At 44.4% G+C, this 17,298-nt stretch overlaps 1 protein-coding gene across 1 annotated transcript in view; it reads left to right on the plus strand.

The window, feature by feature from the left end:
* The window catches only part of GRPR (gastrin releasing peptide receptor), a 37,904-nt gene extending 21,283 nt beyond the window's left edge, over positions 1 to 16,621 (plus strand). Inside the window, exons 2-3 of the mRNA XM_038375894.2 lie at positions 9,173 to 9,524; positions 14,485 to 16,621. Coding sequence (XP_038231822.1) covers positions 9,173 to 9,524; positions 14,485 to 14,877 — 745 coding nt within the window. The 3' untranslated portion in view covers positions 14,878 to 16,621. The remainder of the gene's footprint in view (positions 1 to 9,172; positions 9,525 to 14,484) is intronic.
* The last annotated feature ends 677 nt before the right edge of the window (positions 16,622 to 17,298 follow it).

The following is a 17,298-nucleotide window of genomic DNA, read 5'->3' on the forward strand; positions in this document are numbered from 1 at the left end:
GTTCAAATTTGAGAAAAATTCATCGTACATAATTCAGTCAGACACAAGTTTATTGGCATTTAGAGTCAGTAGGCCAGATCCTGGGCCTTGACTGGGGAGAGCTGGGTGCAGCTCACAGGAGAAGATACAAAAGGGACCTTTTAGATCTTCCAAGTGGCGACTTCAACACTAGACCAGCCCCCTGGCACACATTAGAGTAGCCATGTTCTAAACTACGCTGGCTGCCCATGACTCTCCCAGGCTGTTCTAGCAGCCAAGAATTGCCAGGGGCAGGGACATTCTGGCCAGGCCCCCTTTGAAAAGTCCAGAAAAAAGGACTAGCGCTGAAGCTGTTGTAGCAGCTCTTTGCCACCCTACGGGGTGCCTAGGGAGGGGAAAGTGTGAAATGGGCTAGCTGAGCTGGCTTTAGGGTAGCTTTGTACTGCTGCAGCACTGGCTGAGCATCCAACCCTATGTTTTCATGATTGACTGCTTTCCCGCTATGTATGGTGCCTGACGAATGGGTTTTAAAAGAGTAATTGATTTTGTTTAAAGCCTCATCTCTGATTTCTTTGTCCTGGTAGATAATAGGATCCCAAGGCACATAGCACTCAGGCAGCCATCCTGCATATGAAGTCATTAGTGGCTTCTGTGTGATTCTCTGTTTAATGCATTCAATGGGTACAGAACAGTTCAAAGTCTGAACAGAAGCATAGGTCAGTCTCATTCATACTTCCAATTGAATCAGCAATCCAGGCTTTTTCCTTTGTGCAGATTGACAACTTGGAGTGCTTGGCACTGACTAGCATCAAATTTTATGTGATTGAGTCTTCAAAAGGCATGTTCTCCTTTCCAAATGTTGGACTTTATTACCGCCCATGAATCATCTCTTGCTTTTTAATCCTTTGTGGGAATTCCTTTAGGCGTTTTTCAATTGAAAAATGTCAGTATCACACAATAATTAGGGATATTGAATTTGAGAGCAAACTGGGGTAGCAGCACCAGGAAGGTGGTGGCTAGATTTGTTACTGAGATCTGAATGGTGCCGAACGATGCACACCTCAAGCTGCCATTGAGTTGAGGGAGTTTGTGTGCTTGTGTATGTATGTATATAATGGCAGGATCAGGCCCTGAGTGTGTGTGTGTGTGTGATGACAAGATCAGGCCCTTAGTTTCACTGCATGGATAGCAGAGAGCACATTATATTAAGAGCTTCAGTTAGGCCCTGCTTCAGCAGGGTACGTAAGCTCACGGCTAACTGTCAATATTACCACTGAAGTTCTATTTGAAATTAATGAGACTACAGTGACCCAGGAATCTCTCAGTGCCAACTGGCAAGGGACACAGAGGGGGTGTATGTGGGTTACAGGAATCTTCTGCCCCAGCCCTGAGCCCCCTCCTGCACCCCAAAACCCTCATCCCCAGCTCCACCCCGAACCTGTACACCCAGCCAGAACCATCACCCCCACACCCCAACCCTCTGCCACAGCCCTGAGCTCTTTCCTACACTCCAAACCCCCCCAGCCCCACCCCCACCCCAGAACCCTCACCCCCAGCCAGAGCCTTCACCCCCTGCACCCCAACCCTCTACCACAGCCCTGAGCTCCCTCCTACACTCCAAACCCCCCCCAGCCCCACCCCCATACACATCACCTCTATATTGGTGCACATAACAAAATTCATTCCGCACATGGACATAAAAAATTAGAGGGAACATTGATCTCAACCAGGCTTGGCTGAAAATGCTGGAGAGACCTTTGGGTGAGAAACTTCTTTAGACAGGAAGTTAACCTGTTAGTTAGGTCTAAAAAGAAAGCATGTTATGATTTTATTTTACAATAAACCATTTGAATCTCTATTCTTTGATAGATAGATAGATAGATAGATAGATATAGTGAAAACAAGAGTAAGTGTAAGTGCTGTGGTGTTAAACCAGCTGGCGATCCTGAGTGTATTGTGACTTTGGGAACAGCTGACCTGGTAATTAGGCAAGTTTCCAGTGGATCAGGGACGGAGCACTGCAGGGAATGCTTTGAGGGCCCAGAGGTTGGTGTGTGCCTATTGCTACCTATACAGAGAAGGCGAGGCCTGTGGAGGCTGGTAGGCAGTGCTTGTGCTGTCAGAGAGCTGATCTACAGCAGGCACAGAAAAGACTGCTCCATGCTAAAGGCAGGTGGTGGTAATGGTGAGGGGCCTCACCCCGCTGGGTACGCTGGGGAGTGTCACAATTACTCCCATGCTTAAAGTTAGGTATGTGCTCAAGTACCTCGCTGTCTAACATAGAGAGTAGGAGAAACGCAGATCCCCATTATCCCCTGTGGTCAGTTATTTGCTGCGCATGTGTTCTCGCTGCATGCCGCACTGGTTCTGTCCAGATAGTCCGTACAGCAGGCTTCGATCAAACTGCCCCAAAAGACCACAGACTTCATTCAGTGGCAGAGGCGCTTGGCCAGGTTTATTGCCAAGAAAGCACAGTATTAATGCCCTATACGTGCTACAAGTACACTTAATACATGTATGCACATGACAATGGATCAGCTCAGTGAATGGCAGGACTTTCAGTTCCCCCCTCAACCATCCAAAGACATCCCCTTTTTGACCCCTCTTTTATACGCCGATACAAACAAATTACGCATTGCCCCTCTGACGTGGTTAGTTGCCACCCTTTATCTTGTACCTGTTGGTTTGATCAAAACATCTCTAGCCATCACCCTGTCAGCCGGACCTTATCTTTAAGAGGGGGTCAGTGTGTCCATGTATCATCTTCAGGGAGCGTGTTTATACCATAACCTTGTATCGGAGTATTCTGGTACTAGCCTTCTGGAATATGTTTACATAAACTCTTAGTGCCTAGAAATGCTTGTGGTTTTGCAATGACAGCTCTGGTCTTGCCAAGTTCATATATCGGATAGTGAACCTGCAAGCAAGCATCTGCTTTGTAACAGGGCCTGACTTTTGCTCATAGCCAAACTTTTGCTAACTTTGCTTTATATCAGCAGTGCCTGACTATTTTAGTTCAGGCCTTAGGCCTTACACCAGGCCCATTATACCAGGCCCTATGTCTCAGGCTCTCTCTTTCTCCTACATCCCGCCAAATATGTGGTATTAGTAACCATAAGAAGCAAAGATGTTGATTCCTGTACTTTTACCCATTCATGCGTCTGATCCAATGTCTTCCCACTGATTTCAGTGGGCAGACTCCCATTGACTTAATCGTACATTAAGTTAGAGACAAAAGGAGCCCCACCGTGGTTTGGGGCAATATATCACTGGCTGCACAACAGTCAACGTGGATGTGTCTGTAGATATTTTTGGGTAGAGACCATTTTGAATCTAGTACTCAGCTCTGAAGAATGTTTACCTGTTGAACAGGTGACCCAACAAACAGGATGCTATAATGCTGACTGACAATGAAAGATTAAGAAAAAGCCTTCAAGAAACTTCATGAATGGTCCCTCAACACAAATGTTCTAGCATGGGTATTCAGTGTTGAGGGTTTCCCATCTGTAGATCTGGTTACAACTTGACAGAACAGGAAGTATACCCACTTCTGTTCCAGGGTAGGACACACCTCAGGATCAATATCAGACACTTTTCTGTTTCCATGGAACAAAGAGCTCCTCTTTGCCTACCTGCCAGTACCCCTGATTCCCAGGGTCATTCTCAAGCTCAAGCAAGATCAAGGCAAGATGATCCTTATAGCTCCAGCCTGGCTGAGACAGATTTGGTACACAGAGTTCTGCAAATTGTCCACTCATGAACCTTTATTGTTATCAATAGTCAGAGATCTCCTGACACAGAACCACAGCTGGGTGCTACATGTTATGGCATGGTCCATCAGTGGCTGAATGTAAAGGAGGCACATTGCTTAGTAGCAGTTCAGGAAGTGCTCCTTAATAGCAGAAAGCCATCCACAAGAGCTACTTACCTGAGTAAATGGAAGTGTTTTTCCATCTGGGCCATCTCCCATAATTCTGGACCATTTTGGGTATCTTAAGGAGTCAGATCTAGCCCTTAGTCAGGGCGCATCTGTCAGCCATCTTGGCATTTCACCCTTGCACAGATAATCAGACTGTTTTCACTTGCCCAATCACTACCAGGTTCCTTTAGGGTCTTGATAGATTGTTTCTATTTGTCAGAGACCCAACACCTTCTTGAGATTTAAATCTGCTGTTGTCTTTGCTTATTGACCCTCCTTGTGAGCCTTTAGCATCATGCTCATTTCAACATCTGTCAGCACAGATAGCCTTCTTAAAGACCATTACCTCCATCACAAGGATGAGAGAACAGAATGCATTGGTCACAGATCCACCCTCCACAGTCTTCTACAAAGACAAGGTTCAGCTGAGAATATACCCCAGGTTCCTTTCAAAAGTGGTGGCCAATTTCCATTTTAATTGGTTTATTCACTGGCCAGTTTCCTTCCTAAGCCACATACACATAAAGACAAGGAGAGGCTCCATACTTTGGACATTCAGCAAACATTGGTGTTTTACCTAGATAGAAAAAAGCCTTTTTGTGTCTCTTCCCAGCTTTGCATCTTTTATGGAATATATGAGAGACCACCCGATTACAACTCAGACTCTCGAAATGGATCACCAGCTGCATTACAATGTGCTATACTGGCAAAGGAGCAATGCCTCCTGAGAAACACACAGTGCACTCAACAAGAGCTCATTCGAACTCAGCAGCATTTGTGGCACAATCCCAGTTATGGGCATCTGCAGAGTAGCGACATGGTTTCCATTCATACACTCTCCAAGCATGTCAATTCATAGAAGCATGCCAATGTTGGGAAGCAGTTCCTCTTCCGATGAGACTCCCTACCCTGCCTCTTGGGGTAATATCTTGGGAGTCAACTAGAGTATAACAGGCATATGCAAGCACTTGAAGAAAAAATGGTTACTCATCTTCTCATAATCATTGTTCTTCACGATGTTCGAAAGCATGTGTCCATTACATGACCCACCCTCCTTTCCTGATGCATCAGAGCCTACTATCGGTTCCTGTGTGAAGGACCTGAAGGGGGGATGGGGCAATTCCACCCTTTATATGCTTGCTTCAGAGTATGAGGAGCCCGGCAGTGGGCAGAGCCACCCAGATGGGTACCACTACGGAAAACTCTCCAGCACCGGTGCACGTGATGTGCAGACACCTAAAGTGTAATGGACATATTCAACACACCGCGAAGAACAGTTATGAGAAAGTGAGTCGCCATTTATGTTTTATTCTATGATGACCACTTAACCCCTAACTCTATAGGGATTCATTTTCCATGAATTCTTTTAAAAGGGGATTGGGCAAATAAAAATATCTAGATTTTAAGTATAGAATAGGATATAAATTCCATTATCATGAGTATGATTAATTGAATAATACTGTATAAAACCTGTAGATATTATTTCCTAAATGCCATCTGTTACGTCTCATTTATTCACTTTAAATATATTTATGAATTGTGAATTTTTAAATGCACCCATTTCAATCTGGAGTTCTTTTTATATGTGGCTATTTTGTTATATGGGCTTTTCATTCTACATACGAGCTTCAAATATATTTTGCTTGTGTGCTGAATTGGAAATTCAAACTTTTAAAAAAGTTTGAAATTTTGGAAGGAAAAAGTGTACAGAAACACAAAATCTGTTTCAGAGTAGCAGCCGTGTTAGTCTGTATTCGCAAAAAGAAAAGGAGTACTTGTGGCACATTAGAGACTAACAAATTTATTAGAGCATAAGCTTTTGTGAGCTACAGCTCACTTCATCGGATGCATTTGGTGGAAAAAACAGAGGAGAGATTTATATACACACACACAGAGAACATGAAACAATGGGTTTATCATACACACTGTAAGGAGAGTTTCAGAGTAGCAGCCGTGTTAGTCTGTATTCGCAAATGGTTCCCGTAACCCACCCAGCAATATTGTTAATCTATCCAACTATACTCTTAGCCCAGCGGAAGAAACTGTCCTATCTCGGGGCCTCTCCTTTTGCCCCTCCACCCCCACGAACATGATACAGTTCTGTGGTGACCTAGAATCCTATTTTCGATGTCTCAGACTCAAGGAATATTTCCAACACACCTCTGACCAACATATTAACCCACAGAAACCTTCCTGCCAACACTACAAAAAGAAGGATTCTGGGTGGACTCCTCCTGAAGGTCGAAACAGCAGCCTGGATTTCTACATAGACTGCTTCCGCCGGCGTGCACGAGCTGAAATTGTGGAAAAGCAGCATCGCTTACCCCATAACCTCAGCCATGCAGAACACAGTGCCATCCACAGCCTCAGAAACAACTCTGACATCATAATCAAAAAGGCTGACAAAGGAGGTGCTGTCGTCATCATGAATAGGTCAGAGTATGAACAAGAGGCTACTAGGCAGCTCTCCAACACCACTTTCTACAAGCCATTACCCTCTGATCCCACTGAGAGTTACCAAAAGAAACTACAGCATTTGCTCAAGAAACTCCCTGAAAAAGCACAAGAACAAATCCGCACAGACACACCCCTGGAGCCCCGACCTGGGGTATTCTATCTGCTACCCAAGATCCATAAACCTGGAAATCCTGGACGCCCCATCATCTCAGGCATTGGCACCCTGACAGCAGGATTGTCTGGCTATGTAGACTCCCTCCTCAGGCCCTTCGTTACCAGCACTCCCAGCTATCTTCGAGACACCACCGATTTCCTGAGGAAACTACAATCCATTGGTGATCTTCCTAAAAACACCATCCTAGCCACTATGGATGTAGAAGCCCTCTACACCAACATTCCACACAAAGATGGACTACAAGCCGTCAGGAACAGTATCCCCGATACTGTCATGGCTAACCTGGTGGCAGAACTTTGTGACTTTGTCCTGACCCATAACTATTTTACATTTGGTGACAATGTATACCTTCAAATCAGCGGCACTGCGATGGGTACCCGCATGGCCCCACAGTATGCCAACATTTTTATGGCTGACTTAGAACAACGCTTCCTCAGCTCTCGTCCCCTAATGCCCCTACTCTACTTGCGCTACATTGATGACATCTTCATCATCTGGACCCATGGAAAAGAAGCTCTTGAGGAAATCCACCATGATTTCAACAATTTCCATCCCACCATCAACCTCAGCCTGGACCAGTCCACACAAGAGATCCACTTCCTGGACACTACGGTGCTAATAAGCGATGGTCACATAAACACCACCCTATATCGGAAACCTACTGACCGCTATTCCTACCTACATGCCTCTAGCTTTCATCCAGATCATACCACTCGATCCATTGTCTACAGCCAAGCGCTACGATATAACCGCATTTGCTCCAACCCCTCAGACAGAGACAAACACCTACAAGATCTCTATCATGCATTCCTACAACTACAATACCCAGCTGCTGAAGTGAAGAAACAGATTGACAGAGCCAGAAGAGTACCCAGAAGTCACCTACTACAGGACAGGCCCAACAAAGAAAATAACAGAACGCCACTAGCCATCACCTTCAGCCCCCAACTAAAACCTCTCCAACGCATCATCAAGGATCTACAACCTATCCTGAAGGACGAGCCATCGCTCTCTCAGATCTTGGGAGACAGACCAGTCCTTGCTTACAGACAGCCCCCCAATCTGAAGCAAATACTCACCAGCAACCACACACCACACAACAGAACCACTAACCCAGGAACCTATCCTTGCAACAAAGCCCGTTGCCAACTCTGTCCACATATCTATTCAGGGGATACCATCATAGGGCCTAATCACATCAGCCACACTATCAGAGGCTCGTTCACCTGCGCATCTACCAATGTGATATATGCCATCATGTGCCAGCAATGCCCCTCTGCCATGTACATTGGCCAAACTGGACAGTCTCTACGTAAAAGAATGAATGGACACAAATCAGACGTCAAGAATTATAACATTCAAAAACCAGTTGGAGAACACTTCAATCTCTCTGGTCACTCGATCACAGACCTAAGAGTGGCTATACTTCAACAAAAAAGCTTCAAAAACAGACTCCAACGAGAGACTGCTGAATTGGAATTAATTTGCAAACTGGATACAATTAACTTAGGCTTGAATACAGACTGGGAATGGATGAGTCATTACACAAAGTAAAACTATTTCCCCATGGTATTTCTCCCCCCCACCCCCCCCCCCACTGTTCCTCTGATATTCTTGTTAACTGCTGGAATTAGCCTACCTGCTTGTCACCATGGAAGGTTTTCCTCCTTTCCCCCCCCTGCTGTTGGTGATGGCTTATCTTAAGTGATGTGAGCTGTAGCTCACGAAAGCTTATGCTCTAATAAATTTGTTAGTCTCTAAGGTGCCACCGGTACTCCTTTTCTTTTTGCGAATACAGACTAACACGGCTGCTACTCTGAAACTCTCCTTACAGTGTGTATGATAAACCCATTGTTTCATGTTCTCTGTGTGTGTATATATAAATCTCTCCTCTGTTTTTTCCACCAAATGCATCCGATGAAGTGAGCTGTAGCTCACGAAAGCTTATGCTCTAATAAATTTGTTAGTCTCTAAGGTGCCACAAGTACTCCTTTTCTTTTTACAAAATCTGTTATGCATATTTACATAATGTAGCATGTAATTTCTTTCTTCATAACTTGTCTTCTATAAATCATCACATGCTAGTTAATTTGGATACAATTAATTATGGACAAATGGAAACTGTGTCCTAGACCACACATAAGTAATTTAAATGGGTAGAATATCTGTTACAATTTTGAAAACACAAGGTCTGAGTTTCAGAAGTGCTGTGTACCCTCAACTCCAAAAGAAGTCACAGCAGCTTTTACAAACTCTTTAAGCAATATCTAGTCTAGTTTCCTTGAACAATACTGAATGAAGTACTATTCTATTTGTAGTAGTAGTACGGTGTTTGTGCTTTAAAAGTACACTCATTTGTTTTACTTCCTCTTAATGCCACTTGTACACATACGTGGATTTCAGAATATATCTGTACATGTTCAAAATCAATACATCTGAAATTGAATTAACTGGTGACAAGTTGAGCTGATTGCAAAATTTCAGAAATGTTAAAAATTTCAACCAGCACCAGTTGAAAACTGTTGTTGGGATTTTCCAAAATGAAAAGGGGACTCAGTGAAAGGTTGAACAAACATACATTTGACCCAGTGTGACTATTTTCAATATCATAGTTAGTAACAGTTTTTTCTCTTTGCTCTTAGGTATAAAGCGATAGTGAGACCGATGGATATCCAAGCCTCCCACGCGCTAATGAAGATTTGTGTGAAAGCTGCTATGATCTGGATTTTATCCATGCTGCTGGCCATTCCTGAAGCAGTGTTTTCTGACTTGCATCCTTTCTATGACAGAGACACTAACAAAACATTCATCAGCTGTGCTCCTTACCCACATTCTGATGGACTACATCCAAAAGTTCATTCAATGGCATCATTTCTGATCTTTTACATCATTCCTCTATTGGTCATTTCAGTGTATTACTATTTCATTGCTAAAAATTTGATCCGGAGTGCTTACAATATACCTGTGGAAGGAAACATACATGTTAGGAAACAGGTATGAATTTATTTTATTTGAAAGTATATTACCCTTGTGGACGACATCCACCTTGATTGCATTGGCCTCGTTAGCACTACAAAAGTACTTTTCTCTCTCTTGATATTCACCCCTTCTTGTCAACTGTTGAGAATAGGCCACTTCCACTTTAATTGAATTGGCCTCATTAGCACTGACCTCCCACTTGGTAAAGCAACTCCCATCTTTTCATGTGCTGTAATATTTATACTGCTTACTGTATTTTTCACTCCATGCATCTGATGAAGTGGGTTTTAGCCCACAAAAGCTTATGCCCAAATAAATTTGTTAGTCTCTAAGGTGCCACAAGGACTCCTCATTGTTTTTGCTGATACAGACTAACACAGCTACCACTTTGAAACCTGTTCTCATTTAGTGGCTGGAGATTTGTGAATCTACTACTGCTTCCAGCTAAGGGCACTTAAGGTATATTTATACTGGAGATGGCGTTATTTCCAGCTCAGGTAGACATACCCTTCATAGCTTTGATCAAGATAGAGTACTAAAAATAACAGTGTCCATGGGGGCACAAACAGTGAGCTGCGCTAGCTGCTCCAAGTACAATCCTGTCTGAAACCCTTGGTATGTACTTGGGGGACAAGTTGCTTGCACCAGTGTGGCTCCACTCCTATTTTTAGCACACTAGATTGATCAGAGCTAGCACAGGTATGTCTCCTTGAGCTGGAAATGACCCCTCCAGCTCCAGTGTGCTGCTACCCTTAGATCTTGTCTAAATGAGAAAGTTACACTTCTTTAACGTGAATTGCTTTTAAACTTTTAAATTAGTACAGCCCCCTGTGTGGACTTTCCTATTTCAGTTTACATGTGGATTATTTCAATCTGGCTTAATTCCCACTTGATTTCAAGTAAACTAGTGTAAGCCATGCTTAAACTGAAATAAGTGTTAGTACAGGGTTTTGCTCCAGTTTCAATAAATCAGTTTAAATCCTCATCTTAAATTGAGCTGGTGCAACTTTCTCATGTAGCAAGTTTCTTGCTACTTTAGCTCAATCAATAGAGGCTCATGCTTTTATGTTTTAGGCTCCAAGACTGCTGTTAGCCTGAGTGGGGTCAGTTGTACAAACAATGACTTTACCCTCTGTCAGTAACAGATCTGAACTGAATTTTTTGAACCTTTAGAAATTTTCCCATCACTGGTTGAAATTTTCCCACCACAGGTAGCACCATGTGGGTGAAAAGATGTGCTTTCAGCATAGTAAATGGGGGGGATTTCACAAAGGACATATCTTACATTACTTTTGAATGTTTATAAGTCTTTCTCCCACCACTCCCACCTTTCTGCCTGTTTGGTGACTGCTTTGATTACCCACTAACATGCACGAGAAGTATAAAGAGTCACTTCTCGTCTGTCCTTTCCCCAAAGGTTTGTATACAGAATTATAAAGATAGCAAAAAGTGAGTCTGCTCCAGCAAAGTCAGTCAATGATTTCACTCCTGCAATGCTTTCAGTAGTGATAGGTCTCTGTCTTAGATAAATGATATTGATTTCTTTATTGCATTGTTTCCTTTCTTCATAGTGCAGATGTGGGCCACAATAGCTTCAGTATCAAATTAAGGATACATTAAAAATAAATATGTACAGTTCACTCATGAGAGACTTATCCCACAGGGTTTAATTTACAGTTAGATCTTTGGGGACATTTGACTGTCATCTGGTACATGTCAATCTTTTCTGAATTCAATAGCTAATTTTCAGCTTATGCAATTAAAGGAACACAAAATAAAGTCATGACGTTCTATGGCAGTGTTCTGTTGCCTGCTTCGTGTTTGCTTCTATCATGGGAAAAGATCTGCTTTTTGTGACCATCTTATTCTCAATTTACTTATAATGCTTTGGGATATGACTATCTGACTCAAATCTTTCATGTGAGTAATGAGAATATAGCATTTGCCACATTGGGTCAGAGCACAAAAAGCCTCAAATCTTGCCTCAAGCAGTGCCAAGCAGTACCTAATGATTGTTCAGTGCTATACATTAGGGGTGTGAAAAGGAGCACAAGTGTGTAAAGGAGTGGCTGATCCGACTTTGATACACTTTATAAACATCTATACCTCAAATGAGACCCATTTAACTCTCCTTAAATTTTACAGAGGATGAGAGCTGGGATTCTGAATATGACTACTCAGCAAAAGCTGTGCACAGGCTAGTGTATACCGGTGTTTCTCTACCAGGGATACATATACCCTTGGGCAGGGGAGGGCAAACTATGGCCCATGGGCTGCATCCGGCCTGTCAGGGCTTTCAATCCGGCCCATCACATTTCCAGCAGCCAGGCCCCCGCCTGCCCTGGCCCCGTGCCACCTCCCGGAAGCGGCCAGCACCACGTCCCTGGTGGGGGGGGAGGGTGGGCAGAGAGCTCCGTGCGCTGCCCTCGCCTGTAGGCACCGCCCTCCACAGCTCCCATTAGCTGGGAACGGGGAGCTGCTGCCAATGGGAGGTTCAGGGGTGGTACCCACCGGTGAGAGCAGCGTGCGACATGCTGGTTACTTCCGGGAGTAGCACAAGGCTAGGGCAGGCAGGGAGCCTGCCTTATGGCCGCTGCACTCCGCTGCCACCCGGAGCTGCTCGAGGTAAGCGGTGCCGGGCCGGAGCCACACCCCGAACCCTTCCTGCACCCTGTACTCTCCACCCCACACCCCAACCCCCTGCCCTGAGCCCCCTGCCACACCCCACACCCTTCCTACATCCCAACCCCCTGCCCTGAGCCCCTTCCTGCACACCGCACCCCCCCCACACACACAGCCTGCACTCCCTCCTGTACCCTAACCCCCTGCCCCAGTCCTACATTCATGGCCTGCATACAATTTCCCCACTGAGATGTGGCCTTCGGGACAAAAAGTTTGCCCACCCCTGCCCTTTGGGGTACACACAAGTCTTCCCAGGGGGTACATCAACTCATCTAGATATTTGCCTAGTTTTACAACAGGCTACATAAAAAGCACTGATGAAGTCAGTACAAACTAAAGTTTCATACAGACGTTGACTTGCTATACTATACACTGAAAGTAAGTACAATATCTATATTCTAGTTGCTTTATTTTAGAATTATATGGTAAAATGAAAAAGTAAACAGTTTTCAGTAATATTGTACTGTGATACGTTTGTATTTTTATGTCTTATTTTGTGAGCAAGTAGTTTTTAAGTGATTGATTGAAAGATTGAGAACCCCTGATCTATCCAAGCTAGGAGGTAACAAAAGCAGTGAAGACACCGCAGCAAGAATTTGAGAGCAGGTAGTGAGACTCTGGGTATGTAACCAGCTTGCTAGCCCATGCTGTGCTGTCTTCCTTGCTATTGTTACCTACGCCAACTGAAGTCAGGCATGGGTAAGCGAGCCTGTGGACAGCTTTTGCTATGTAGTCATACCCATAGTTTCATCTCTCACCCTTCTCAACTGAAGCAACCAGAACCGAGCCCATTACTCTGCAAGGGCCTGAATGTGCCCAGCTGCTGCCCGGATACGGAAGAGCAGGGAGGCCCCAAGTGGTGTTCACAATTTCAAGACTTACATGCAGAGCAAGTGGAGCTAGCGGCAAAAGCCACTCTAGGAAGGGTGGGGAGGAGGTAGGACATGACCACAAAGCGGCATGCATACAGCAGCCTCTTAAGGCAAGTGGTAGTGCACTGTCTGTGCCAGCAAGGTCCAGGAGGCATTGCATCTCCCATGATGCAATACTGTCTAGAGGTTCCCTGGGTGGAGCAGCTGTATCTTCCTCTTTTGGATGGTGGGTGCCCTCTAAGGTCTTGTCCTCTCTAGGGAGATAAATATGTTTTTACAATGAGAGAGAGAGAACACATTGTATCACCCTAGTGCAGACTGGGCAGGTTGTAGCTTTACTTAGATTTAGCTGCTTGAGGTGAACCCTAGGCCCCCCTCAGGATTTCCCCTTCACCTCTAAATCAATGTAAGACTGTAGCTTGTCCTGTTTGTGTAACACGTTAGCTATCATGTGGTAAAATTACAGCTTTTCCTAGTGTAGGCCAGGCCTCAGGGAGTTTGCCCTTTCATTGAGCGTCGGCCTTCTCCCATCATGGTTTGAACTGGAAGATTGGCACAGCCATTTCTGAGATGGCCCTGTGACAAGTTGGGGGTTCTGTCTGTGCAACTTATGAATGGTGGATGATATTATTAAATTGTATCATGAAATTTCTGTGTCACAGAAAGCCTATATGTATGTGGATCCATCATTGCTGACAGGACATGCAGCTGGTACTCACTAGATGAAGGACAATGGGGAATACTTAACGTTAATGATGGTTGTTTGATCATACAAAAGTTATCCTAAAGAGTAACTGCAACTTAGGGAAAGCCATTTTTACCCTTCTTCTCTGAGGGGAGGGTTTTTCTGGAGAAAAGTTACTAAACATAGAACAAAGAAACCCAGGAGACTAGGAGTGGTTTCAATAAGGAAATATACAAGAAGCTTGGAGGAGGAGAAAGGAAGGCTACAGGAGCTGGGGAAGAAGACTCCATGAAGGAGAAACAATGATCCCACCTACATGACGAGCAGGGTCTGCTGGCATTATATACGTGTATGTTTACCACATGGCCCCAAGTAGTAACATATTTGTACTCTGTGAAGTATGCTAGGTAGCCCCTATCATGGCTAATATGTTGCTGATTTTTGGATTTCTATAGACCATGCTGGGGTTAGTGATACTCTGTCACTGAGCATTAGGTTCACCTGAGTTTTATCTTTAGGATAGAAGAGATGTTTTAGTTGTTTGGTTTCTTACTTTTTGGGCAGCTGACTCGCTCAGTGCTAAAGTCCTGTTCAGTCCAGACTCCCCTGCAGTAACTATCTCATTCCCCCCCCATCCACTCCCTGGTGACAGGAAAAGTAATTAGCTTCCAATTTCACCATCTTTTGCCAAAGTGAAGAAGATTTGCTAATCTACTTTTCTCTTTGTTCTTTTCAGATCGATTCGCGTAAGCGTCTGGCCAAGACAGTGTTGGTGTTTGTGTGCCTCTTTGCTTTTTGCTGGCTTCCTAATCACATTATCTATTTATACCGGTCCTACCATTATTCAGAGGTAGACACCTCAGTGTTGCACTTCATCACCAGCATCGGTGCTCGAATCCTGGCCTTTGCTAACTCTTGCGTAAACCCTTTCGCGCTCTACTTGCTCAGCAAAAGTTTTAGGAAACAGTTCAACAACCAGCTGTTGTGCTGCAGAACCCATCTCCTCATCAGGTCCCAAAGCATGGGCAGAAGCACCACTCGAATGACCTCCCTCAAGAGCACCAACCATTCAGTGGCCATGTTCAGCCTCATCAACGGCAACCACATCTGTAATGAAGGCTGTGTATAGGGTACATAGCAGGGGACAGCTTTGGAAACTGTTGTGCAGGGTAGTTAGCATGGCTGGCTGCTCTGTTTTGCGGGGATAGTGCGTAGCATACATGCATAGAGAAATCAACTGCATACAAGAACTTCCAGGTACTTTAGGGCCTGACACCGTCATAGTGAACATCTCGTGTGATGTGCTGAACACCTTCAGTGCCCACCGATTTAACAAGAGTTGAGTGCACTCAGCCCCTATAAGATCAGCCCTTCATTGGCTTGGAGTCAAATCTTGAGATCCATAGTTTTGCCTCAGTTCTGATTCAGGCAGACTCCAACCATGGTCATATAAAAAAACTGTAAGGGACTCAAGATTTGTCCCTTTGTTTGCGGAAAGAGCTTCATGGAGTTTTTTTTCTCTGTCTTGTTTATTGGCTGAAGTAAATTCATCTAAATCAGAGAGAGACCCTTTTAAAAAAAGTGAAGTGTAGATCATTTCCTAAAGCTGTCAAATATTTATAAATGTTTGAATACAGTATTCATAGTGTAAAAAGATTTTCACAGTGTTTACTGGGGTGTGCTGGCCCCATCTGAAATGAGTAGTATCTTGTACACTATCAATGTACCATTTGAATAAATGTGAGTTAGAAGATGTTTACAGTTTGAGTGTGCACATTTTGCCATATTGCAGAGGGAAAAGCACAGCACTTTGAGAGTTACTGACAATTCTGCTCTTCTCTTCGGGGGCAAAATAATGGGGGTTACATTATTAAACATGTAATACAGAATTTGAGTTGTGTTTGATTAAGGATGAACAACAAATGCCAAATGAAGCACAGAAGTTCTTCATGGGGATGTATTCTAATATGGGGATGTACAGTGAATGTCATTACAAACTCAGGGCCTGGTCTCAAACCCATTACAGTAGATTTATACCTGTATTTCCACTGAAATCATAAAACTGGTGGAGAATCAGGCCTTCAGTATTTTCCACTGCCGAGTGGTTGGGACACCATGGCATCCATTATTCTCAGAATAGGAAGATAATGTGCCACGGACACTGCAGATTGCAAATCCTGCATTAACATAAGGCAAAATCCAATTCTTATTGAAACAGGTGGGATGCAGATCAGGCTGTACAGTTACAAGCCACTTAAAGCAAACTGATGCAAGTGAGAGCAGAATTTGACCCTTGGAGCAGTGAATGCTGAGTTAATGGTGCATCTTGTTGGGGGAGAGGGAAGAATCAAAGACAAAGAGAGAATGAAACCAGCAAAACGTTGTGGTAAATTTGTTAGGAAAATGCAAAAACATAATGTAATGGTTGGGGTATAATCAGAGCAAAACCTCCCCATGCCCATTGAGTTCGGTAGGAGGTGTCTGCCTGCCTTCAGGGGCAGATATTGGATGTTCAGCAGTTCACAAGGGTTGGTTTCCTTCTGTTTCAGTCTACGGGAGTGCATGTCCTCTAAATTTTAGTTAGGGGGTTATATTAACTCAGCATTCACAGCTGTAGAAACTACTTTTGTCTGGTTTAGATGTGAAACCATAGATTGTCCTGGGATCTCATGACTAGGGCCCTACCAAATTCATGGCCATGAAAAATGCGTCACGGACCATGAAATCTGATCTCCTCCTGTGAAACCCTATACTATACAGATTTCAGGGGGGAGACCAGTATTTTTCAATTTGGGGGACCTGACCCAAAAGGACGTTGTAGAGGGGTCACAAGGTTATTTTAACGGGGTCGCGGTATTGCCACCCTTATTTCTATGCTGTCTTCAGAGCTAGGTGGCCAGAGAGCAGTGGCTACTGGCCGGGCACCCAACTCTGAAGGCAGCATCCCACCAGCAGCAGTGCAGAAGAAAGGGTGGCAATACCATTCCATGTCATCCTTACTTCTGTGCTGCTGATGACAGTGGCTCTGCATTCAGAGCTGGGCTCCCGGTCAGCAGGCGACGCTCTCCAGCTGTCCAGTTCTGAAGGCAGCACCGCTGCTAGCAGCAGCACAGAAGGGTAGCAGTACCGCAGCCGCCCCCAATAACCTTACGACCCTCTCACCCTCCCAACTCCTTTCTGGGTCAGGACTCCTACAATTACAACACTGTGAAATTTCAGATTTAAATAGCTGAAATCATTACATTTATGTTTTTTAAAATCCTATGACTGTGAAATTGATCAAAATGAACTGTGAATTTGGTAGGGCCCTGCTCAGGAGATTGGGCCCATGGTCTGGGAACCTTTGAGAGACTCTGGGTTGCATTTCAAGCAGTCCAGGAAATACCAAATGAGAGGAATATATGTGGTTTTGGATTTTGCAATGAATATTTTCCATGATGTAGCACAGGGGTGGACAACCTGTGGCCTGTGGGCCGCACTCAGCCTATCAGGGTAATCTGCTGGCGAGCCGTGAGACAGTGTTTACATTGACCATCCACAGGCATGACCA

This window comes from Dermochelys coriacea, chromosome 1 (assembly GCF_009764565.3).
Source record: "Dermochelys coriacea isolate rDerCor1 chromosome 1, rDerCor1.pri.v4, whole genome shotgun sequence".
NCBI classification, from domain to species: domain Eukaryota; kingdom Metazoa; phylum Chordata; order Testudines; family Dermochelyidae; genus Dermochelys; species Dermochelys coriacea.